At 42.9% G+C, this 25,708-nt stretch overlaps 1 protein-coding gene and 1 pseudogene across 1 annotated transcript; one reads left to right on the plus strand and one right to left on the minus strand.

Moving 5' to 3' along the window:
• Positions 1-4,938: 4,938 nt before the first annotated feature.
• Positions 4,939-5,688, minus strand: LOC122043995 (annotated as a pseudogene).
• A 2,567-nt stretch (positions 5,689-8,255) lies between these two features.
• LOC122043997 (cell division cycle protein 48 homolog) lies at positions 8,256-15,647 on the plus strand. The gene is made up of 4 exons (XM_042604546.1): positions 8,256-8,441; positions 8,531-8,752; positions 9,010-9,081; positions 15,630-15,647. The coding sequence occupies exons 1-4, from the start codon at positions 8,256-8,258 to the stop codon at positions 15,645-15,647; spliced, it is 498 nt and encodes a 165-aa protein (XP_042460480.1).
• The last annotated feature ends 10,061 nt before the right edge of the window (positions 15,648-25,708 follow it).

Raw genomic sequence — 25,708 nt, forward strand, 5'->3', positions numbered from 1 at the left:
CAAAGTATTTTTTTTAGTATTTGAGGGATACAAGTCTTCTAAATTTTTCTTCAAAGGAGTTTAGAAAAAATCTTTGAAAAAAATTTAAGAGGTCTCTATGGAGGGACTCATTCAACTCTTACTATTGTACTTTGGTTCTCATATTCTTTAAACACTTGGGCTTATACAATACTACCTCTCAAATCGCTCTTTATATTATTGTGTGTTTTCTTTGTTCTATTAGGAGAAACTAAGATTCCATCACGTTACTTGGTGATGATGAAGGTCATTCTTAGTTTTAATTGGGATTAAATAAGTTTTCAACTCTATCCAACAGTATGAAAGGTACATGTGATCGTGCAATCATGCCCCAAAAAGTTAGGTCCGATTATATGATTTTGATATGTTTGACACAATTTTAAAGTTATTATATTGTTAATACTGTATGTCAACTGTGCAAGTTCTCATATTAATATTGTAGAAATAATGAATAAATTTCAAGTAGGTGAAGATTGATAAAGGAAAAGGCCAATGGACAATGATAGGTTTGTAAAGTCTAAATTGGTCAGGTCGATCTAACATTTAACAAAATAGAAGTCCTGAAAGTGGTGATAAATTTTGAAGTTCAATAAGAGTTGGCATATAAAAATGTCTCGATAGGTCAAGAATGATTAAATATTTAACAAGTGATGAAAACTCAGAGATGAGCCCTCTTCACAGATGAAAATTTCTAATAGATCAAGGTCGACTAAAAACTTAGCAGATAAGGAAGATTCAGAGATGAACCCTCCTTGCAAATGAGAAGTCCTAGCTAATAGGTTAAGATTTTTGGGATACTTGACATTCAAAAAGTCTCGAAGGTAAACTCTTGGTATGTGAGTTTTGAGCCCATGTAATTTTTTTTTTCCTTAGATGAAAAGTTAATGTGTCAATCAATTGTTGGTCATAATCAGTCAACTATCATATCAACTAAAGTTAGGAGACTTGTAATAGATTTAGTTGAGTAATTTAAATGGCCTAGTTAGTCAACTAGTTAGTTGATTAAAGGGTAGCATGGTGCATAAAATTTTTATCAATGTGAAATATCTATCATATCAACTAAAGTTAGGAGACTTGTAATAGATTTAGTTGAGTAATTTAAATGGCCTAGTTAGTCAACTAGTTAGTTGATTAAAGGGTAGCATGGTGCATAAAATTTTTATCAATGTGAAATATCTATCATATCAACTAAAGTTAGGAGACTTGTAATAGATTTAGTTGAGTAATTTAAATGGCCTAGTTAGTCAACTAGTTATTTGATTAAAGGGTAGCATGGTGCATAAAATTTTTATCAATGTGGAATATCGAGAAATGATCTATTATATACAGTTTTATCTGACTTTGCAAGAGACTAATTTTGAGTCCGAACATGTGACCTTCAATTCATACGATAATAATTTTATCGTCACGCTAAGGCTCCCCTTCTAACTTGTAAGTTGATTGATAATTTTAAATTTGAAGTATTATTTCATTAAACAAAAAAAATGATTAACTAGTCTAGGTAACATCGAGCTTGGGGTGATCCGCCAGGCCTCACGGAAGTTTCCCACCGGCCACCAGGGTAAATCAGGAAGTGTTTGCGATAGAAAGTGGCCACCAGGATAAATCGGGAAGCGTTTACGGCGGACAGCCCAGAAGCCCAACATCCTTTAGTTGCAAGTCCCATTTGGAAAAAAATCTCTACAGATACACCGTAGTTGAGAATTGAACCGTGGGTATCTGGGAGATAACTGAGCGCCCTTACAAATGCACCATAGCCCTGAGAGTATTATTTTTATTAAATAAAAAAAAATAAACTCAGTTAGCCTCTTTGACTAGCCCTAGGGGTGACCTCCCTGGCCCCACAGAATTTTTCCACCGACCACTAGGATAAATCAGGAAGCACGCAGAGCGAGAAGCCCAAGAGCCCAACGTCATTTGGTTGTGCGCCCCATTTGGAGGAAAAATTCCTATAAATATCTCATAGCTGAGGCTCGAACCGTGGATGCTTGAGTGATAATCTGAATGTCTTACCGTAACACCATAGCCCTGGAGACTATTTCATTAACAATGTAGCAAAAGACAAATACACTCACCCCTAGCACCCCCGCCAACCCGTTCTAGGGTCAATACGGAGGAGGTAAATCATGAGTGACTACTAGCCTTTGAAATAGTGATTAGCACATAAGGGAGACATTTACCTCGGCTTTACCGAGATTCAAACTCCAGATCTCATGATGGCAACACTTCATGGGCTAGTCACTAGACCGTCCTAAGGGGACGACTATTTCATTAAACAATCGTGGCAAAAGGCGAATACGCTCGCCCCTAGCGGCCAACCCGTCCCAAGCCCAATACAGAAGAGATAAATCACGGGCGGCTACTAGCTTTTGGAATAATGATCGACTAACATATAAGGAAGGTATCTACTTCGATTTTACTGAGATTCGAACCCTAGATCTAATTGTGGCAACGTCTATTTCATTAAACAAGATATTACATAGAGAAGTTAAAGTTATCACAAGGAGTTGATTGATCATGTTTAAAGAGTCAATTGATGAAACGACCATGTTAAGATTTAGTCATTAAAAGATCTAGATTAGTGAAGTCGACTAATGAGGTTCAAATAGTCGCCGATAACATAATCACTAGGAAACGGTTGTGATTCAAAGGAGCCGGTCATGAATCAATTTGGATCAATCAATTGATGGCAAAAAGGAGCCGACTGATTACACACTCACTAGATAATGAAATGGTCATGATTCAAGTGAACCATGGATTCACAGGCTTCGTCAAGCGTTGATCCAGAAGAGTCGAATGGAAGGTAGATGAGTGATTGAAGGATCGAACAATTGAGTAATAGCGAGATTGAGTTGACTGATAAATTAATGGTTGCTAGCGTCACTATGGATAGGAATATGGAAATAAGTCATTATGTGAGATTTTTTATATCATTGAGTTCTATTTTTTATTATATTATTATTTATATATAAATAAATTTTATTTTTTTATTATTATTAAAAAAGTTTTCTTTAGTCTTCCTCATTTGATGTGTACTATTGTTATAGTTTTATATAACTTTTTGAAACATCTATTGGTTATTTATATACATATATGTACCATCTTAAATACATGTCATGAAATTTTTTCTAAATATGTGCAACCCCGACTTGTTCCTCAATATTTTTATTTCTTATCTATCCTTATATGATCGCACATCTATCCTAATATTTTTATTTCTGTAACTTTCAACTTCTACTCATGTATTAAGTCATAGTTTAATATTTAGCTCTATATATTATAATAATTTTTTTAAAATTTTTTAAAGGTACTATATAATTATTTATAGTAGCTTTTGTCAATCATATATTAGCTTTGGTTAAAAAAAAACAAGATTTTTTTTATTTCCAAAAGTTTACAAGAGGAGAAAAGAGTTCGTGGGGTGACTCACCTTACAAGGCCGTAGACTGTGGAATAGGACTGAGGGGTTATAATCTTTGAAATTTTCCTTTATTGCTTCATTTTTTACTATATTTATTTCTTCTATTGTGATAATAATTTAAAAAGTATATTTGTTGTGTTTATTACTACTTATAACTTAGCATTTATCAAGTTTAGTTTCTTTGATCTGATGAATGTGATTGGCCATGAAAATGTGAAATTTGTATGCTTGAAAAGGGGTAGGCTAGCTTTCCCTTCGTTCAAATTTCAAGTAGGATTATGAATGGTCTCTAACCTAAGTCTTTTAGCTTTTGTTATTCTAATTAGATTTTACCTTTAGAATTTAGAGATTGAATTATACTATTAAGTATAAAAAAAATTTAGATGAACATGAAGTGTACTATATATACACGTCCATTGATCACAATACTCGATGGCGACAACTGTTAGGATACTCGGTGAGCTAGAGGGGGCATGATTAGCTCTAATCATTTCGACGATGATGAGTTGCAATGGAAACCACATGAAACAATGTTAACACCCTAATTTACTTGGTATCCACCTCAACGAGGTGACTAATTCAAGGATCCACACAAAGTACACTTTCCATTATAAAAATATTGTTGGTACATGGAGCATTAGATAATCAAATTTGGTTTTGATGATTGACAAAGATTCAAAGTTAAGGTTAATTATGATCTAACAAGTTGAACTAAGTGTGTAGAAAAGTCCTAAGTGATCTTAAGAAAGGTGAAAGTCCTAGTTGAGACTAGGCAAAGAAATCTTAGTAAATACTAGGTAGGTGAAAAGTCATAGTTATGGTGAAGTCTTAGTCTGTAGGATTAGGCAAAGATTTGGCAGGTCGATGATGTTGGGCAAAATCCTATGGTTGAGGACACTAGGTAAAAGTCCTAGGGGTTGCGTACACCAGGCGAAAGACTGGAAGGATCGAGGATCGGATGTCCAACAGAAAGTCTTGATGTCTCGGACGTTGAGCAAAAGTTTAAATAGTCTGGAGGATCGGTTTAGCAAAAGGTAAATTCTCTTGAGAGGTGTAGGTGAGAACGTCACTACAACAAAAACCCTCATAGACATCGGTGGAACAACAACAGTTTTAAGCAAAAATCGATGTCTTTGAGTATTTTACACCGGGTTTTCCAAAAACCGGTGTCTATGAGCGCAGATTTTCGCTCATAGACATCGATTTTTTAGGCGATGTCTATGAGCGCCTTTTTTTCGTTAATAGACACCGATTTTAACAGCGGTTTTTAAAATCCGATGTCTATGACAAAATAAAATAATTTAATTTTTGCAACACTTCACTCTTCCCTCCAAACCTAAACCTATATCGCACCGTCCACCCATACTTAGCCCTAAACCTATATCGTTGCTACGGCACCACCACTTTCCTCCGGCAATCTCTTTCAGCCCCTCATCTCCCTCTTCTCCTTCTAGCGTACCTGCCTCTCCCAATCAGGATCAAAACCACCTGCTTCGGTCCTAAGCAAAACCACAACATAAATGATAGATGCAATTCCCCCCTTCGAAGAGCACACCGGCCTTCCCGTCGGTGACCCTCTGCACGATCCCATTGTACATGTGGAAAGGGTTCTTGGGGTTCTTCACAATCACGATCATCCCGGGCAGGAAAAGGGGAAGCTCGGGGAGCTTCGGCTTCGCCCGCGCCAGCAACACCGCAATGCTCTCCTCGCCACCCGCCCTTGCCTTTGCCTCGGAAGGAGAGGGGTTCCGCTGGATGAAGTCTTTGAGGCCCTTTTCGCCGCCTGGGAAGCCTCCGGTGAGGCCGAAGAGCTCCTTTTCGAAAGCGCCTTCGTCCACGCCGACGGCAGAAGGCGGGGCAGGGCGTGGCAGGAGCAGGTGGGGAGGCAAGAGGAGGCGAAGGCGACTGTTCCATGGTGGTCCGCTGGAGCTCGTGGCGGATGCCTCGCTCGCCGTTGCAGAGGCCGCGACCACCCATGGTCTCCGAGAGGTCGAGCTTGGCGGAGGGGGTGAAAGTGAAAGCGGAGCGGGTCAGAGGGGTGGCCTGCTAGAGGAAGGTGGAGTTGCGAGAGAGAAGGTGAGGGTTGAGTGTAGTGTGGATGGGAATCGAAGTCGCCATGGATGGATGGATGGATGGAAGGAAGGAAGGAAGGAAGGAAGGTGATCAGGTGATTCGTTGAGTTGAGCAAGAATGATTGCGAAGGCTGCTGGTTGGAGGAGGTTTCCAGACCACAAAATACTCAATCGCATCGAATGTTTAGGGTAATTGCATTTTTTGATCTAACAAGTTAACCTATATCGTCGCTCGCTTCGCCGTCGACGAGCACAACAAGAAATAGGTCTCGCGCTCCTCCTAATTACTGTTTTTTTTCTCTCCCAAAATTGGGGCTTTTTCTCCAGACCAATGTTTTTCGATCTGTCGATGCGCAGAATGCGCTTCTGGAGTTTGCACGTGTTGTGAAGGCGAGGGAGCAGGTTGTTGCTGGAACTCTGCATCACTTGACGGTGGAGGCAGTTGAGGGAGGGGAGAAGAAGCTGTACAAGGCCAAAGTGTGGGTGAAGCCATGACTTAATTTCAAACAGGTTGAAGAATTCAAGCATGTTGGCGAACAAGGTAAATCTAGCGTCACTTTACTAAACACATTCTTAGTTTTCTTGTACACTGTTGAAGTGAAAAACATAGTGAACATGAAGATGGTAAAGATTCAAACCAAAAAACGCAAGGTCAAAAATATACGAATTTTTCATGGTCTCTTGTAGAGATACCTATTAAGTTGCCATTACACTTACATCACACCACATCATAACTCCATTAGATTATCTTTCCTTTTATAAACAAGGAGTCTAAGGATACAAGTATATCGAGCGTCTAGATAAGTGAGATTAGATCGGTCAATATAACACTAGTAAGATTAACACAAATGCATGAACATGATGTTGCTGTTTTCAGTATTGATTGTAATACTGAGCCATCTGCTCACACAATAAATGTGCCCAAATCTGGGAAACTGAAGGACCTTATTCAGGTTCTAGGTGTTGCTTCTTCATTGAGAGATGATGAGAGTCTATTGATTTCTGAGGCATGTTTTTTTAAAACAAAAAAATGTTATATTCAATCAATGAACTTTTGCTTTAGTAATGAATTAACCATTATTGAAGCATCCACAGGTTTATGCTAATTGCATTATCTGTTTTCTGGATGAACCATCAGATTCAATATCCCTGATACCAAAAGATGCTGAAAAATCTCCAGTTGTGATTTTTGCACACCAAAGATTGGAAGAGTGAGCTTTATAATCTCTATTTGTTTTTGCTCCGCGTGTTTTTGAAGTTATTGTTTTCCTATCAAAATCAAATTTCATGTCTGGATATTCTTTCAAGATATTAAGTTTGCAGTAATGCATACAAGACTTTTAGAATTTAAGCTAGTTTCTTGTGGAGAGTAGTTCCACATTGTTTCTATTATTGCATTATTAATCTAACTAACGATGACTGATGGTAACTTACCATTACTTTTGCATACAGGGCCTTACAAACATCAAGCTTTATCAATATTTGCTTATTTGGCTATATTAGACTGACATAGTAAGTTTGATAAGTGGAAGGGATTTTCCCTTTCTTCCTCAGTGGTTTCCTAGATTCTTCCATGCATTTGTGTTCAACTCCTATTGATGTTGAGTAATTTGCTTTATCAATGTTAGTTGTGACCTTTTCTGCTCGTAAGATATTTTTGGAGGCATTTAGTTTGTAAAAATATACTCCATCCAATTAAATGCTATTACTAGAAACAATAATAGAATGCAGATCATCATGAGAAAATATGATCAGAAATAATAAAGATCTGACTAACACGTCTAATCTTGACCTCAGATATTTGGATTCTTAACCTTTCTCTGTACCCATGTTGGACAGCGAACATCTGATATTCCTATTGATCATGTGTAACAGTATTTAGAAATTACCTTGTCGGAGACTTAGATATTGGCCAAAGTGTTAATACTTCACCAACATCTAGAATGTGATTTCTTTAGTTGAGATACATATTTGTGAATAGAGTTTGATGCTACTTTGTCCGTATATGTTTGTTTGACTTTTGCAAATACTTTCTGGAGTTTTTTTGTTGTACCTCTATATTTGTACTTGCTCAGAAAAATGAAAAACAGTACTAGACATGATTTTTGTTTAAAATATACGGGCTATGAAGAATGCTCCTAAACAAGGAGACAACAACGTTGAACAAACATGTTAACAACATTTTTCATTTATTGATTCAAGTTACTGGTTTGATCAAATTTGGATTTATTATATAGTTGTTTGGGTTTTGTAATCTAACTAATCAAGCTACCTGTCATTGCTTGAAGCTTTCTGACAATCAGTTATGCTTTTATCTTTTTTTTTTATTTCATCTATAAATTATTTGATTCATGTATCTATTATGATTATAAATGTTCTTAATAATCACTTTTCTACTTGTAAATGCTGAAATGTTGTAGCAGTATTTTTCTCTTGTAAATATTCAATGTTTTCATGAGCTCACATTGATGGTTCTAATTGGTGTGGATCATAGTTCCTGTAATTTGATTCAACATATGCTAGTTCCATGTCTCGTTTATGCATGAGTGACTGGTTTCACTCATTTGGTTTATGTTAGCTACATCTATCTTGTTTGGTTTAGTCTTGATCAGTTCCTAATCATTTCTTCCATAAGTAATCTCATGAATTTATACATACCAGTGCATTTCAACTCTATGTTAGGGTTTTGATTTACTGGTGCATTTATGCATACCAGTGCATTCAACTCTCAACTATTGACACTGATGGATGGGTTGAAGTCTCGTGCTCATGTAATTGTCATTGGGGCTATGAACATGCCAAACACTATCGATCAAGCTCTTAGACGATTCGGTAGGTTTGACAGAGAAATTGACATTGGTGTTCCTGATGAGGTTGGCCGATTGGAGGTTCTTCGCATCCATACTAAGAACATGAAGTTATCTGATGATGTATGTGAACATTACCAATTGCTGTTACCTTGTTAATAGATATCTTGTAGTGAATGTCCAAGTTATGAAATTTGATTTATTCAATGCAGGTTGATTTGGAAAGGATTGCTAAGGATACTCATGGCTATGTTGGGGCTGACCTTGCTGTTTTATGCACTGAAGCTGCTCTCCAGTGTATCCGTGAAAAGATGGACATAATTGATCTAGAAGATGAATCAATTGATGCTGAGATTCTCAATTCTATGTCTGCTACAAATGAACACTTTAAGACTGCTTTGGGATCTAGTAACCCATCTGCCCTCCGTGAAATTGTAAGTCTTTGCTTTGGTAATTATAATCATTTTCAGTTAGTTTTTTTCCTTCTAAATATGATTATCTACATGAATTTTTAAAATAAATTGTTGCTGCAAGAATTGAAAATGAGAAATTTGACATTGGTGTTCAACTCAAGAAATTAAACTTGTGTCTGGTTGGTAACTTGTGTTTACTGTCATATGTTGATGAATGGCCTAAAAACCACTTCTATTTCTACTTTGAGATATGCTGATAGTTTGTTGGGTTTGATCAGGTTGTTGAAGTACCAAATGTTAGCTGGGATGATATTGGTGGGCTGGAAAATGTCAAGAGGGAACTCCAAGAGGTAGTTTGCTGGATATGTTTGAGTTTTTATGTCCACCAAGTGTGATTTTTTCTTTCTGATGGTGATATTCTAGGACTTCTACAGCATATATATTTCTTCTATTTTTGTTCCTTGCTGTAGTTAAGTAGACCAAATGATACTTTTGCTTGACAGATTAGAACAGTGGATGTTTTAACTCAGAAAACTAGGCATTTGAAGGTGAAAAGTGGTGAGATTAGGGAAATGAAAGGCGCAAGAAGAATGGAGCAGTATAGCAAGTTGAACAGATTTTGATTCTCATAATTTAATGTAGCCTCAGCTTGATTTTTGACACACGATGTTCTACCTTGATGTGTACAATATCTATTAGCTTTTGATGTAAAAAGAATATTTGTGTATTTTATGGATACTGTTGTAAGAAGAATATTTATGTAATTTATGAATATTTGTGTATTTTATGGATACTGTTGGAAGAAGAATATTTGTGTAATTTATGAATATTTGTGTATTTTCTTGGATACTGATGGTTTTTCACTGTTTCGGAAATCGAATTTGTGTCGTTAAACAATACTGATGATCCGGCGGTAAGAACAGGGGACCCCCGTTCTTGGGAGTCAACGCCACGTGGAAGTCAAAAGGCAGGTGGCCAACCGGAGAAGGGTGGGTCGACCTCCCGGCCGGCCGACCGGTGTCTAACTGATGGCAAAAGGCGCCCTGGCAGGAAGCCGGGCCCCGGCGCTCATGGAACAGGGTCGTAGGGCTGAGCGGAGGGCACGCTCGGCTGAAGATATAAGGTAGCATACTGCTGACAGTCTCCACAAAGCACATTACCGAGAATCTCCCAAGTAGCCCATTATATGTGTCCGGCCGGCTGATGGGCGTAGGCCGGCCGGCCGGACGCCTGGCCAGGAATAAGGGGAAAAGGACAAGGGACATATTTTCTGACAGCGGGCAGGTTCTACATTCAGGCCAACGATAGAAGGATCTGCTGTCTCATCAGAGACGTGCTCAAACTGTAGCAGTATGGTGTCAGGTAAGCTCCTCTGACAAGCCCACACTACGGTATGGGGAAGGACACGTATACACCTCGGGGTGTGTGCACTCGCTTCTCCACAGCCCTATATAAAGGCCCTCCCTCTTCGCCGGAGGTACGGGTTCTACGATTCTTGGAGCCACTTTCTTGTTGTTAAGCTTTGCCTGACTTGAGCGTCGGAGGGTCATCGCCGGGAACCCCTTCCCGGCTCGACTTCTGTGCAGGTTCACCGGAGGTCCGGGCGGATAGTCAGCGGTTCTACGTCAGCCGCTTGGAGAGCGCCACGTGCCCAGCGTTTGTTGATTCAGCTTTCGGACAGGATCAATTTGGCGCCGTCTGTGGGAACGCTCCTGCATCCGATCGGAAGCAATGGATGAAGCTGGATGACAGCACTCAGTGATGCTCTCCACGGAGGAACTCGACGCTTTGATCGAGACAAGAGCCGCCAAGCTTATGGAACAGAGACAAAAGTCACAAGCTGAGCGGGCAGAGCAGCAAGCAACATCAGCATCAGGTGGCCGAGCGGAAGCACCTCAGGCCACCGTTGCCTTCCATCGGGCTCTATTCCGCACTCCGGAAGCCGCAGCAACTAATCGGGATTGGGGATCTTCTTCGGATGAAATGCCAAGACGAGATAAAAAAGGGAAAGCCCCCCGAGCGGACGCATCGCCCGAGCGGATCAACCGCCAATTTTCAGAAGCTATTCTACGAGACCCTCTGCCCAAGCACTATGTGCCCCCGACGATCGGTGAATACAATGGAACCACCGACCCGGATGATCATTTGGGTAAGTTTGATAACACGGTCATCCTGCATCAATACACAGATGGGGTGAAGTGTCGGGTTTTCCTCACCACCCTCTCTGGATCGGCTCAGCGGTGGTTTCGGAGGTTGCTGGACGGATCTATCACAAGCTTCAAAGACTTCCGTACGGCCTTCCTCCACCACTTCGCCAGCAGTCGGCGCTACCAGAAGACGAGTGTCAGCCTATTCGCCATCAAACAAGAGCCCAGGGAATCGCTCCGAGCCTATATCCAGTGGTTCAACCAGGTAGCCATGGACATTCCAACAGCCACCTCGGAGACAATGATGAATGCCTTCACACAAGGCCTCGTGGATGGGGATTTCTTCCGATCGCTCATTCGGAAATCACCCCGAGACTACGACCATATGCTACACCGGGCCAACGAATATATCAACGTGGAGGAAGCCCAAGCGGCCCGAAGAAAGGAAACCCCAACTAAGTGGGCTCCCCCTGCCGAGCGGAAGCCTCACAATGCTCACCAGCCGCCCAGAGGACCGCGGGGCGAGGCAATTCGTTCTCCTCTAAGATCTCATGTCCAAGAAGTAGCGGCCGAACGACCCAAGCAAAAGAAGAAATGGACTCCTATGTTTTGCTCATTCCACCGGACGGACACGCACAACACCAGAGATTGTCGGAGTCTTCCCTTTATCGCCCATCCCGTTCCCCGTAGTGGCGGTCGCCGATCGCCATCGACCGATAGGCGACAGAGAACTCACAGAGCCGATCAGACTATACCTGACCGCCGACAAAGACAAACCCCCGAGCAGCAGCGTACTCCAAGGCGTGAAGACAATCCTCGGATGTCTAGGGAGCGGCCTAGACCGTCTGCTCAGGAAGAAGAGAATAGAAACAACTCTTCCCGAGGCGAAATCAACATCATAGCTGGTGGTCCGACCGGAGGAGATTCCAACCGAGCAAGGAAGGCGAGCGTCCGGTAGCTCCAGATCCATGCGGTCGGCTGCAGCCAGGAACGGGCGAGCGGACCTAAAATCAGCTTCGGGCCTAGGGACTTGGAAGGGGTTGAAGTTCCCCACGACGATGCTCTTCTCATCAAAGCGGTAATAGTCAATTATACTATTCACCACGTTTTTATTGACACAGGAAGCTCGGTCAATATCATATTCAAAAAGGCATTCGATCAACTTCAAATCGATCGAGCCGAGCTGCTGCCCATGATGACCCCCCTCTATGGGTTTACGGGCAACGAAGTTCAGCCGGTCGGACAAATCCGGCTGGCTATCTCGATGGGAGAGGAGCCGCTCAGAAGGACGCAGACTGCAAACTTCGTCGTGGTGGACTCTCCGTTGGCATATAACGTCATATTGGGGCGACAAGCTCTCAGTGAATTCCAAGCGGCCGTCTCCACTTTCCACCAGAAGATTAAGTTCCCCGTTGAGGATAAAGTGGGAGAAGTACGAGGAGATCAACTAGCATCTCGGCGATGTTACATCGAGATGGTCCGAGCAGAAGCCAATGCCGCTCGGAAGACGCCCCGGATCGAGGTGAACGCTATCACTGAAAAGCCACCCTCTTTGATTTATGAAAAAAAGAGGAAGTGCAGATTCACCCGACCCGATCGGAGGCCACGACATTCATCGCGTCCGATCTGGAGGCGAGCCAGAAGGAGGAGGTAATCCAATGCCTCCAGAAAAACCATGATGTCTTCGTCTGGTCGACGCATGAGTTGCCCGGAATTTCACCAAGTATAGTGCAACATGAGCTCCATGTCCGACCGGACGCTCGGCCAGTGAAGCAGAGAAAGAGGGATTTCAGCGCCGAACAGAATGTCATAATCCGAGCGGAGGTTGAGAAACTCCTGGAGGTCGGCCACATACGCGAGGTCTAGTTCCCGAGCTGGTTGGCGAACGTGGTGCTAGTCTCCAAGCCTGGCAACAAGTGGAGAGTGTGCATTGATTTCCGGGACCTTAACAAGGCGTGCCCAAAGGATTTTTATCCCCTGCCCCGGATCGATCAACTGGTGGACTCTACGGCCGGCTGCGAGTTGATATGCATGCTCGACGCTTATCAGGGATATCATCAAGTGCCGCTCGCCAGGGAAGATCAAGAAAAAGTCAGCTTCGTTACAGCCGACGACACCTACTGCTATAATGTGATGTCGTTCGGACTGAAGAACGTAGGAGCCACTTATCAACGCTTGATGAACAAAGTGTTCAAGGAGCAGATCGGGCGAAATCTAGAAGTATATGTGGATGTCATTCTTATCAAGTCCGTCCGAGCAGCCGACCTCTTTAAAGATATGGAGGAGACTTTCCGAACGCTGCGGAAATATGGCGTTAAGTTAAACCCACAGAAGTGCCTGTTCGGAGCGAAAGGAGGGCGTTTCTTGGGTTACATAGTGACCGAGCGGGGCATCGAAGCAAATCCCAGCAAAGTGAAAGCCTTACAAGATATGCCGCCTCCAAGAAATCTGAGGGAAGTGCAGCGCTTGACCGGTCGGATAATCGCCTCGATTCATCTCCAAGACCGCCGATCGGAGCCTTTTCAAAATCTTGTGCAAAGCCACCAAGTTTCACTGGGACGAAGAATGCGATCGGCTCAAGATCTGAAGACATATTTGAATTCTCTTCCGGTATTAGCCAAGCCAGCTGCCGGTGAGCCACTTTGTATCTACTTGTCTTCAACCGAACAAGCGCTCGGCACTAGTAAGGGCGAGCGGAGAAGAGCCTATATTTTCTGAGTCATATTTTAAAAGATGCGAATCTCACTACACCGGGCTCGAAACGGCTTTTGCTTTGGTCCTCGCCGCTCGGCGCCCCTATTTCTTGGCCCATACTATCATCGTCCGGACGAATCGCTGGGAAGAGTGTCATGAATCCAAGCGTCCGGGCGGCTCATCAAATGGACAACGGAGTTGAGCGAATTTGATATTCAATACCAGCCTCGTTCGGCGATAAAGGCGTAGTCCTTAGCGGATTTTGTCACCGAAGTACAAAGGCCAGAACCCGAAGCCATGTGGAAGATATTTGTAGACAGATCATCTACTCGGCTCGGGAGCGGAGTTGGGATACTGCTGCTCTCCCCCCAAGGAGAAAGGATGCACTTATCTGTCCGGCTGGATTACAAAGCTACAAACAATGAGGCAGAATATGAGGCCCTTATAGCCAGTTTACAGGCAGCTCGGCACGTGGGAGCCGGACGGGTGACGCTGCATTCAGATTCTCAATTGGCCGCTCAACAACTCTCAGGCTCTTTTGAAATCAACAACGCTCGGCTCAAGCTTTACGCTCAAGCCTTCGAGAAACTCAAGGCCGACTTCAGAGAGGTTATTATTCAGAAGGTACCCCGAGCGGAGAACCAAGCGGCCGATGAGTTAGCCAAGCTTGCAAGCTCAATAACGCCGGTCGCCATCCAACAACCAATTGAACAAGTATCTTTGGTGGCGTATGTCGACAGGATGGAGGGCCTCTCGTTCCCGAGCGACTGGCGGATGCCCATCGTGGAGTTTCTCCGCTCGGGTGCTACACCGTCCGATCGGGATGAGGCCCAGTTACTAAGGAGGAGAGCCGGTCGCTTCACGCTCATTGGAGACCAACTATACAAGAAGGCTTTCTCTCGCCCACTATTGAAATGCGTGACCTCGGAAGACGCGGCGTACATCCTCCAAGAAGTGCATCAAGGATCCTGCGGAGGGCATTCGGGCGGACAATCGTTGGCTAAGAAAATCCTGCTGGCCGGATACTTCTGGCCAACTTTACAAGCAGACGCCGCTCGGACCGTCGCAACATGTCTTTCTTGCCAAAAGTATCATAACTTCTCCCACCGACCGGCAGAGGAGATGAAGGCATCCACAATCTCCTGTCCGTTCGATCAATGGGGAATGGATATCGTTGGTCCATTCCCTATGGCGACCGGGCAGCAAAAATTTCTGCTAGTGGCGGTCGATTATTTTTCCAAATGGGTGGAGGCCGAGCCGCTATCCAAGATTACCGAACAGATGGTCAAGAAATTCATCTGGCAACACATCATCTGTCGGTTCGGCATCCCCCGTCGACTTGTTTCTGACAACGGTCGGCAGTTCACAGGAAAGTTGCTCGAAGATTGGTGCAGAAGCTATGGCATCGAGCAACACTTCACGTCTGTGGCGTATCCTCAAAGCAATGGTCAAGCTGAAGTAGTCAATCAGGAAATTCTTCGTATTCTGTGCGCTCGGCTCGACCATTTGGGAGGAAGCTGGGTGGATGAAGTGTCTGGCGTCTTATGGGCCATCCACACGACCCCAAAGGAAGGAACGAGCATCACGCCTTTCTATCTGGTGTACGGCGGCGAAGCGGTGATTCCTGTTGAAGTCGGCGTCGAGTCCGGCCGGATCCAGAATTATGATGATGGCAACGCCGAGCGAAGGAACATGGAGCTGGATTTGATCGACGAGGAGCGAGCCAAGGCGTCCGCCCGGCTGATGGCGTACCGACAGCGGATGAAGCAAAACTACAATCGGCGCGTAATCCCCAGATCATTCCAAGTCGGTGACCTTGTCTGGAAGAAAGTAAAGCCGATCGGCGACGTCGGCAAACTGGAGGCTCCCTGGGTAGGCCCCTTCAAAATCATCGAAAAGCTCCGCTCGGGCGCTTATTATTTGGAGGATGAAGACGGGCGACAGCTGGACCGACCATGGAGCGCGAATCATCTCCAACCTTATCGAGCTGGGTGAAAGGTGCACTGATGTAACTCGTTTTTGTGTATATTTTGGTCGCCTATGTCCTTGTAATGCAGGAAGCAAAAATGATGTAAAGGATGGCTAATAGCTTCGCCGAACGGCAGTGTTAAAATTAGCCTTGAAGGCCGTTGAGCTCCGACATTAAAAATCGAGAGACGAACTGGCGTCTATAAATCTTCCGAGCGGAAGACCGTCGAGCTCCGACGTTAAAAATCGAGAGACGAGCTGGCGTCTATAAATCTTCCGAGCGGAAGACCGTCGAGCTCCGACGTTAAAAATCGAGAGGCGAGCCAGCGTCTATAAATCTTCCGAGCGGAAGACCGTCGAGCTCCGACGTTAAAAATCGAGAGACGAGCCGGCGTCTATAAATCTTCCGAGCGGAAGGTCGTCGAGCTCCGACGTTAAAAATCGAGAGACGAACCGACGTCTATAAATCTTCCGAGTGGAAGACCGTCGAGCTCCGACGTTAAAAATCGAGAGACGAGCCGGCGTCTATAAATCTTCCGAGTGGATGAGGCCAATAAAAAGGACTGCAAATGTCCAAGAAACTCACCGTCAATATCGTTCGACCGTCTCTACGTTCCGCTCGGCCCAGTACCCAAAGATACTTCATCGACATCTAGCGAGCGATCTCTGCTATCAAGACGGAATATTACATATTTAGCCAAGCGGAGAGATCACGCCAAATACTTCATAAAAATCCCTTTCGGATGCCAGAGGTCTGATAATAGATGGGTGGGCAACGCATATATTAGCTAGCCAAAGGGGCAAAGTACGCGAAAGAAAAGCATTGCATTAAAAATAAAACTCTAAGCCGAGCGGCTTAAGTACAAAAAAGGATCATTTTTGGCCGAGCGGCCTAATTACATATAAAAACGTCTAGTCAATATAATCGTAAAGGTCCTTGGGAATGTTGTTCAGGAGCGTCACTTGATCGTCGGCCGGAATAGTAGTAGAGTCCGGAAGAAGACCCTTAGACTTTAGATACGTAGTGGTGGCGGTCATGGCCAGGTCGAAGGCTGTGTACATCTGCTAGCAGACTTTCTCCGAGAATTCGGACGAGCGGATGTAGCTTTGTCTCAGGGCAGCTACCCGACTCAGCTCGGCCTCTTGGTATTCTTTGAAGGCCAATTGAGAAGCGGCGAGGGACTCCTGCAAAGTTTTTAGCTCGTCTACATGCTTGAGTGCGTCAGCCGAGCAGCCTGCTTTCTCGCCATCGAGCTGGTCCCTCAGTTCCTTTACCTTCTGCTCTAGGCCCCGAGCCTCCACATTCTTTTTCTCCAGATCGGAGATGGCCGTGTTTTTTCGAGTGGTGGCCAGGGTTATTTTTGTGTCGAGCGACTTGACTTGTCGCTCGGACTCGGCCAAGGCGTGGGCCTGATCGGCCGTTTTCTTCTGCTCGGTCGCCAACAGATCTTGAGCTTTCTTCAGCTCCTTCTGCAGCTCAGAATATGAAGGGCCTTGAGGGCCGGACGGACGGACTGCCGCCTTCAGTTGCCTTAGTTCTTCATCTACTAAGGCCAGGCGGTTGGAGACAGCAATCTCCTCCACCCATCTCTGACAAAAGAAATAAGAAGTTGTTATTGGTCGATCGGAAGGAGTGCATACAAAACTTGGGAGAAAATAAACTTACCCCCGTGGCCTGCTGCATATGGCTATTGGCCAAATTTCGGAGGGGATCAGCGCGACGCGTGCCCGAGCGTCAACCCACATCTCAGCTAGTGGGCCCTTCAGAGTGATGGTATGCTCGGGCGCTGTCGGTTGGTCGGCCTCTGGCAGCAGCTCTTCAGTTGGAAGATGAAGAGTGACTCGTATCGTGCGGCCATGACCTGGGGTCGTCCGGCCGGCGGTCGGAAGAGGATCAGAGGCCGGCGCCGAAAACTGAGATCGAATGGTTGAACGCTGGACTGGTTGAGGAGCGGGCGGAAGGGAGCTGACTGGAACAGCCTCTATAGGGGCCGCCGGCTCGTCCCATTCTGAAGGAGTCCGATCGGACGAAATGGCTTCGACCTCCGGGGCTTTTCCGCGATCACTTGCAATGGCTCGGGCGGAGGGTTGAACAGCAGATGTGGCTGAGCGGACGGGAGTCTCCGCTCAGCGCCTTTTCGGGAGAGGCTGCTCTCCTTCCGGAGCTGAGCCATCACCCTGAGCGGAAGGCTCGTGGCTGATGGTTGCTCCAGCCGCTGGCTCTGGGAGAGAAGCTTGAGCGGCCGATTCCCCGGCATGTGTCCCGCTCTCTTCTTCATGCGAGCCGACCGGCTGGATGTCGAGAGCCTCCATCTCCTTGGTGGTCGCGGCTTCGAGCGCTGCCGCCTTTTTCTTCAAAATGCCGATCATTACCGATTCCATGACGATGTCCGCTGCAAAGGAAAGAAGAGAAATCAGTTAGTAATCAACGCATATGCCCAAGTTAAATTCTTACCGAAGCTGCTCGGAAGAGGAGTCCGTATGGGACTCAGGCCGAAGATGTACATCACTCCTTCGTGAAGAAGCTTATTGATGTCAAGTCACAGACCGACTAGCATATTTACGGCATGAAGGTAGTCCGGTTGGGTCTTGAACTTCCTCAGCTCAGGAGTGGGGGGTAGGTCGACCTGCCACTTGGTCCGAAAATTGGCCTGATCGGGCATACGAATATAGAAAAAATACTCCTTCGAATCAAAGCGTGCATCGCACCGTCCATTTTGAACCGCTTCTATCCCATCAAAGCACCACGCCGCCGCCACTGTATGATGACGACAGTGCGCCACGTGGCATTCACCCATTCGAAGCATTTAATGAGCACATGCTCAACCTTAAAGTCGAAGATTGGCGCAGAGTGCGAGGAAATTCAAGGAATGTTGCTGTTGACTAACCTCGAAGGCCATCCCTGCGGATGGCCGAGCGGAGGATAATGGCACGAAGGAGCCGCCCGGCTAGACTCGCAGTCCATTCAGTCGGACTAATCGCCTCCTTCGACTAGACTTGAAGGGGAGGCAAGTGATCCGGCGGTAAGAACAGGGGACCCCCGTTCTTGAGAGTCAACGCCACGTGGAAGTCAAAAGGTAGGTGGCCGACCGGAGAAGGGTGGGTCGACCTCCCGGCCAGCCGACCGGTGTCTAACTGATGGCAAAAGGCGCCCTGGCAGGAAGCCAGGCCCCGACGCTCATGGAACAGGGTCGTAGGGCTGAGCGGAGGGCACGCTCGGCCGAAGATATAAGGTAGCATACTGCTGACAGTCTCCACAAAGCACATTACCGAGAATCTCCCAAGTAGCCCATTATATGTGTCCGGCCGGCTGATAGGCGTAGGCCGGCCAGCCGGACGCCCGGCCAGGAATAAGGGGAAAAGGACAAGGGACATCTTTTTTGACAGCGGGCAGGTTCTACGTTCAGGCCATACTCAAAATCCTACGACAGAAGGATCCGCTGTCCCATCAGAGACGTGCTCAAACTGTAGCAATATGGTGCCAGGTAAGCTCCTCTGACAAGCCCACACTACGGTATGGGGAAGGACACGTGTACACCTCGGGGTGTGTGCACTCGCTTCTCCACAGCCCTATATAAAGGCCCTCCCTCTTCGCCGGAGGTACGGGTTCTACGATTCTTGGAGCCACTTTCTTGTTGTTGAGCTTTGCCTGACTTGAGCGTCGGAGGATCGTCGCCGGGAACCCCTTCCCGGCTCGACTTCTGTGCAGGTTCACCGGAGGTCCGGGCGGATAGTCAGCGGATCTACGTCAGTCGCTTGGAGAGCGCCACGTGCCCAGCGTCTGTTGATTCAGCTTTCGGACAGGATCAACTGATATTACATCGGTTTTCCACCGCTGTAAAATCGGTGTCATTAACTAATATTACATCGGTTGTATACCGCTGCCAAAACTGGTGTTATTAACATATAATATTACATTGGTTTTACACCCGATGTCGTCAAGTGATACTACACCGGTTTTAACCCGATGTCTAAAATGGCAGACCTTTTACATCGCCTTCATAGACATCGGTCGAAAATGTAATAGACACCGGTGGAAAATCGATGTCTATGAGGGTTTTTGTTGTAATGCATGTTCCTCGAAAAGGGAACAGTAAGCGTCAGTCCGACCTAGAGTTTCAGTGAAACTCAAAGTCAGGACCGGATAATCCGGAGGCTGTTAAAAATATTCATTATATACTATTTATATAGTATTGCCAGGACTAACTCTTTTTTGTAGGAAGACTAAGTTGGAAAAAGGTGATTTGGACTCCCGGAAGGGCTTCGAGCGCCTAGAAGGGCTCCGGGTGCTCAGAGTTGCTCCAGGTGCCCGAGTAAGCTTCGACGAGGGAGCACCCCCGGGTGAGTGCCTGGCCAGGCACCTAGGTGGTCTGGGCGCCCGAAGTTACTCCAAGCACCCAGACAAGTGAAATCTCATCATCACGTTGAGATGGAGTGCAATGACTGGCTGACCCATGTCAGCGGTTCAAGTGCTCAGAGGAGGTCTAACGCCCAAACATGGATAAACTTTCAAGATGAAGTTTTGACAAGAGGTCACCACGTCAGCATAGTCCAAGCACTCGGGAGGTGATAAAGGCACTCGGAAAGGTCTATAAAAGGAGGCTTCGACCAGCAGCTTAAACCCATCAATTGAAACAACTTCTGCTCTTGCGCACTGCTCTAGAAAGGTCTCTACGATGCCCAAAAGCTACTCTGGTGATAACTACATTGAAGATTTCTTTCTCCAAGTCATCGGTATTATTTTGTTATTGTTCAAGTTATTAGTACTCAATTGAAATTGTATTTGTATCTTTTGATTGATTAGTGATTGCCTAATGAAAGTACTCTCACGTGCTGGTCTTGATGTAGAAGTCGTCACAGACTCCGAACTAAGTAAAACTTGGTTATGTTAGCGTTGTGTTTTTGTTTGCTCTTACTTTCTATTTTCATTGGATTTTACTCTGAGTGTTTTCCGAAAAACATGAAAGTCGTGAGCGTTATTCACCCTCGCCCCTCTAGCACTTTCGATCCTACAATTGGTATAGAGTGGGGGCGCTCTGAATTAGTATAACTATCATTCAAGCAATCTCTTTCGTTATTTTTTTGTCCATTTTTTAGTAAAAAATATTCTTATGCTTTGTTCTCATTTTCAAATTTTCTCCATAAGTCAAAATTAGTCTAATAACCTCTCTTGACAAATTTGTCGATTCGTCAATTTTTTCGATATTGGTGCAACACCACTCGAGCTGCTTTTTTTCACCTTTTCTACTTCCACACTACTAATCCAAAACCAAGTCTTGGTACTCTCTGGTTTTTGTTTTTTGTTGTGCGAGGTTCTAAAATAACTCATCAAGAATGTTAAGATGTATACTAAAAGTCTAGCTTTTGGTATAAACATTTATCTAGAAAGAAAAATCACATTGGCCAAATGTCTATATTTATGATAAATGTAGTTGTTCAATTAATTTATATTGTAGATAACATGGTGTGTGGTGTCACACACAGAGGATCGTGTTATCAGTACCTTATAAATTATAAACAATAGCTCACGACCAAGATGGAAAGGAACAACCCATTGGAAGGTTGTAGTGTAATTAGGTATTAGTTTATCTTAACTATATAATTACACTAGTACACTTAGAGTGTATTGAGTAGGACCATTAGAGGTCGTTTCTTTTTATATTGACTTTATAAAGGAACAAAGACCTCAGTTATTATGGAAGTGTGTGCTCTTAATCCTAATATAATAACAAGCACATATATTTGATATTTATTTCTTTAATTTATCAATGGGGTGAGATTTAGTTCGATAAATCAATAAGCCCGATAAGTTGAGAAATGATATCACTTATAGTGTGTGTTGATTGATTATAGAAGGAAACTGTGTCCTAATGATCTAGGTTGATAATGTCCCCAAGAGGAGCTCATAAGGATTGTCATGTTAAACCCTACAGGTGGACTTAGTCCAACATGACGATAAGGTTGAGTGGTACTACTCTTGGACTAAGATATTAATTAAATGAGTTGTCAGTAACTCACTTAATTAGTGGGCATTCAACATCTTAAACACAGGGAGACTAACACACTCATAATAAGAAGGAGCCCAAAAAATGTAATTTGGGATTGATGCGGTAGTTCAATAATAGTTCTCTAGTGGAATAATTATTATTGATAAAATTAAGTTGTGTGTTCGGGGTGAACACGGGATGCTTAATTTTATCGGGAGACCAAAACCAATTCCTCCTCTCGGTCCCTATCGTAGCCTCTTAATTATAGAGTACTATACCCACCTATATCCACCTTCTTACCCATCCTATAGGGGCCAGCCAAGCTAGCTTGGAGACCAAGCTAGGGCCGGCCATGGCTTGGTTCATGGGTAAATTCATGTGGCCGGTCCTAGCTTGAACTCAAGCTTAGGTGGCCGGCCCTATTAAAATAAAAAGGAATTTTAATTTTTAAAATTTTTCTTATGTGGATCACATGATTTAAAAGAGAGTTTAAAAATTTAAATCTTTCCTTTTATAAGATTCTACAAAAGATTAAGAGAAGAGCTAAATCTTTTTCTTTATTTGTAGATTAAAAGGTTGATTTTAATTTTGGTAAAAACTTTCCTTTTAATCATATTCATGATTTAAAAGAAAGTTTAAACATTAAAAATTCTCTTTTATTAGTTTCTACAAAAGATTAAGAAAAGATTTGATATCTTTCCTTATTTGTAGATTGAAAAGAGATTTTAATTTTTAGAGATAACTTTCCATTTTGGAAATTATCCATATGTTTAAAAGAAAGATTTTAATTTATAAAATTTCCTTTTTATTAACCAATCATGAAGGGATAAAAATTATTAGAGAAATTTTTATAAATTTCTGGAAATAAATTAGGAAGTTTTAATTCTTGTTTTAATTAAACTTTCCTTGTTTTGGGGAGAAAGTGGCTTGGCCAAATAATTTGGAAAAAGAAAATTAATTTTTAATTAATTAATTTTTCTTTTTCATGGCAAAGGAATTAAGGAAGTTTTTATTTAAATTTTCTTATTTGCCAAGGCCAAGGATTATAAAAGAGGGGGTAGAGGTGCCTTCAAAAATACACAACAACCTCTATTCTTTTTCTCCCTCTTTTCCTTTGTGGTATGGTCGGCCCTTCCTTCTTCTCTTTTTTTCTCTTTGTGGCCGAACCTCTTCTTGCTCTTGGAGTTTTAATTGGTGGCCGGATTCTAGCTTGGAGAAGAAAGAGAGAAAGTTTGCATCCCTTGGAGCTTGGTTGGTGGAAAAAGATCTTCATCCTTTGAAAGTCTTGCTTGGCCGAAACTTGAAGGAAGAAGAAGAAGGTGCTAGGTGGTTCTCGTCTTGAAAGAACGTTGCCCACACAACGTCCGAGATTAGAAGAGGAATACGGTAGAAGATCTAGAAGTCATTGTCTACTAAGAAAGATATAACTAATATTGTTTTCCACATCATGTTAGTTTTATCTCCATGTAAAAATACTAAATACAAGAGGCATGCGATTCTAATTTTTCGAATTAGTTTTCGAAATTGTGTTCTTTTGTTTTTTCTTTTCCTTGTGATTTGATTGTTCTTAGAGGTTAACCTAGGGTTACTATGGGAAGGTTAAATATTTAATTTCCTTAAAAGGCTTTGTCTAGTCAGTGGTGGTTGCTCCCATATCCAAGAAGGTCATGTGCCTCGCCATGCAGTACTGGAAGCCGATTTTGGAAATAGATATTTAATTGTCTTCGTGACCTAGGTGATTTGGATCGAACGTGTTAAGTTCCGCAGGAGATCCAAGTCTAAACCTAAAAGAACAAATAAATTAAACTTAGGATCAAACGTGTTAAGTTCCACAGGCGATCCAAGTTTAATTTAAAAGAACACATGGTAGCTAGGAAAATGTTCTGACCTTTGTACAAAATTTTTGTATAGTGGAACCGTTAGGTTTTCCGAGTACCATCCAACAATTGGTATCAGAGCTAGGGTTTTGCCTCTGTGTATTTGGTATTAGTTTAATTATGCACATGTCATACATAATTTAGGCAGGATAATAGTAGGATGTGCTAACTTTGTGGATGCAGGTTCCAACTATTATGGCTTATAAATATTGTGTGTATGATTGGACCCTTGGACATGTCAAGGGCATTTTATTGTGTGTGCATGATTGTATTATAAAATACAGCAGGAACTATAACGACCACCCTTCTTAATACTCTACTACTCTCTAAGAATGACCGTTACTTAACTACTAACTCTACTTAACCGGTATAATTAAAAACCATGAGGAATCCCTAGCGAAAAATTTCGACAGAGTCTCCCCTGTACTGGTGACCATAATAATTAATACATAACATAATATACATAGCCACAGGTGGCTGGAACATTTATCAAACAACCACGCAGTTTATAAGACACAACAACTAAAAAAAATAAACTATTCTAGCAATAACAAATGAATAAAACTCCAACAGTGGAAAATAACCAAACTAACAATGCGGAATGAAAATACAATCTAAAAAGACATAAACCATAAGGTACAACTCAACTATTTCTATCTACTAAACATGAAAACTCAAAACTTCCCAGGTCTCTCCATAGTCCTGGCATCACACATCCATCCGCACCTCCTTGTCGCCTTCCTTTGCTAACACTTTTCTTTTCCTGTATCTGCAGTAAGAGGAAATGTAAACTATAAGCAAAATGCTTAATAAGCGCTATCTAACTCACAAAATCTCGATATGCATGTACATATATCTATAACATGATCTAACTGATTACTTACTGAAGACTACTCATGCTCATCTACTAATAAAAGAATAAGACATGCTGAAATGCTAAACATGTAAAGCTACTCATGCTCAGAAAATAGCAAAGAACAGTAAGCTAATCTAAATAACATGCTAGCATAAAAGAAAACTCAACTTGCTGATTTTAAAATAAAGTGAAACTTAATTCATCTGTTCTAAACTTATTCTTTAATTCACTTGTTTAAAATTTATTCTTTAATACTTTATACTTATGTAAAACTTGCTTTACTTGTTCAAAAACTTATACTTATAATACTTCAAAATAATAATCAACTTTCTTCTTGGGCTCGACAACTGTACTTGCTATGTGCGCATCCCTAACTAGACCCGAGATAGCTGGTCCCGAATCTAGTAGGGTTTACTAGGTTATCTAAACCTAGGGACGACTATGGGAGCCCAGCCCAAGGACAACTGAGAGTCCTGCATACTAGGTTATCTAAACCGATGGACGACTATGGGAGCCCAACCCAAGGACCACTGAGAGTCCAGTACAGTGCCACTGATAAAAGTAAAATACTTGTTATCTTTTAATACTTCTAATATATAATGCCTCCGCACTTTCTTTAGCACCTTGTGTGCCAAAATCCCTAAAGTCTTGACTTCGGGATCTACTTAAAGCCTTGGCCTTTTTCTTTCTTTTCTTTATCTGTCTTATACTTGTTAATACTTCTAAAAGAATTTAATAGAACTCTTATTCTTCCACTAGAATACATGGTTGTTCATGCTTGTTAAAATAGCAAATGAAAACTAGAGAATCTGCATATCATACAAGCTTAAACTAAATCTAAAACTCGTTAGAACTAAAACCTTAAATCTTGCTACAACAGAATTAAATGGAACCGTTAAATCCTCTTAATATAGACAAGTCATTTAGCTCAAGCAAAAGAAATGTCATCTACTAAAATAATGTTGTACAGATAATTCAAAGCAAGAAAAACAAAGCACACTAGCTACTCTTAAACTTCTAGCCGTTCTAGTGCTGTACAAGAAATCCAAAGCGAGAAAAATAAAGCACACTAGCTGTACAGAAAATCCGAATCGTAAGAGCAAGTCTGACTTCTTCAAGTATGCTACAACAGTCGTAAATCAAAGGAAAACATATCTGAAATCTTTAAGCATGCTACAATAAACATAAATCAAGGAAAATTGAATCTGATTTCTTTAAGCATACTCTAAAATAAAACTACTCATGTTAGTCTAATAGCAAAAGACTAAAAATAGGAATCAATACTGTTCATGTTAAACGGATAGCAAAAAAAAACTGCACTTCTATTAGCAATGGAAAAGAAATATGCTCATTCTTACAAATAGCTAAGATAAAGCTAGAAAAGGAAAACTGCACTTCTATTAGCAATGGAAAAGAAATCTGCTCATGCTTACAAATAGCTAAGATAA

This window comes from Zingiber officinale, chromosome 2A (assembly GCF_018446385.1).
Source record: "Zingiber officinale cultivar Zhangliang chromosome 2A, Zo_v1.1, whole genome shotgun sequence".
Lineage (NCBI taxonomy): Eukaryota > Viridiplantae > Streptophyta > Magnoliopsida > Zingiberales > Zingiberaceae > Zingiber > Zingiber officinale.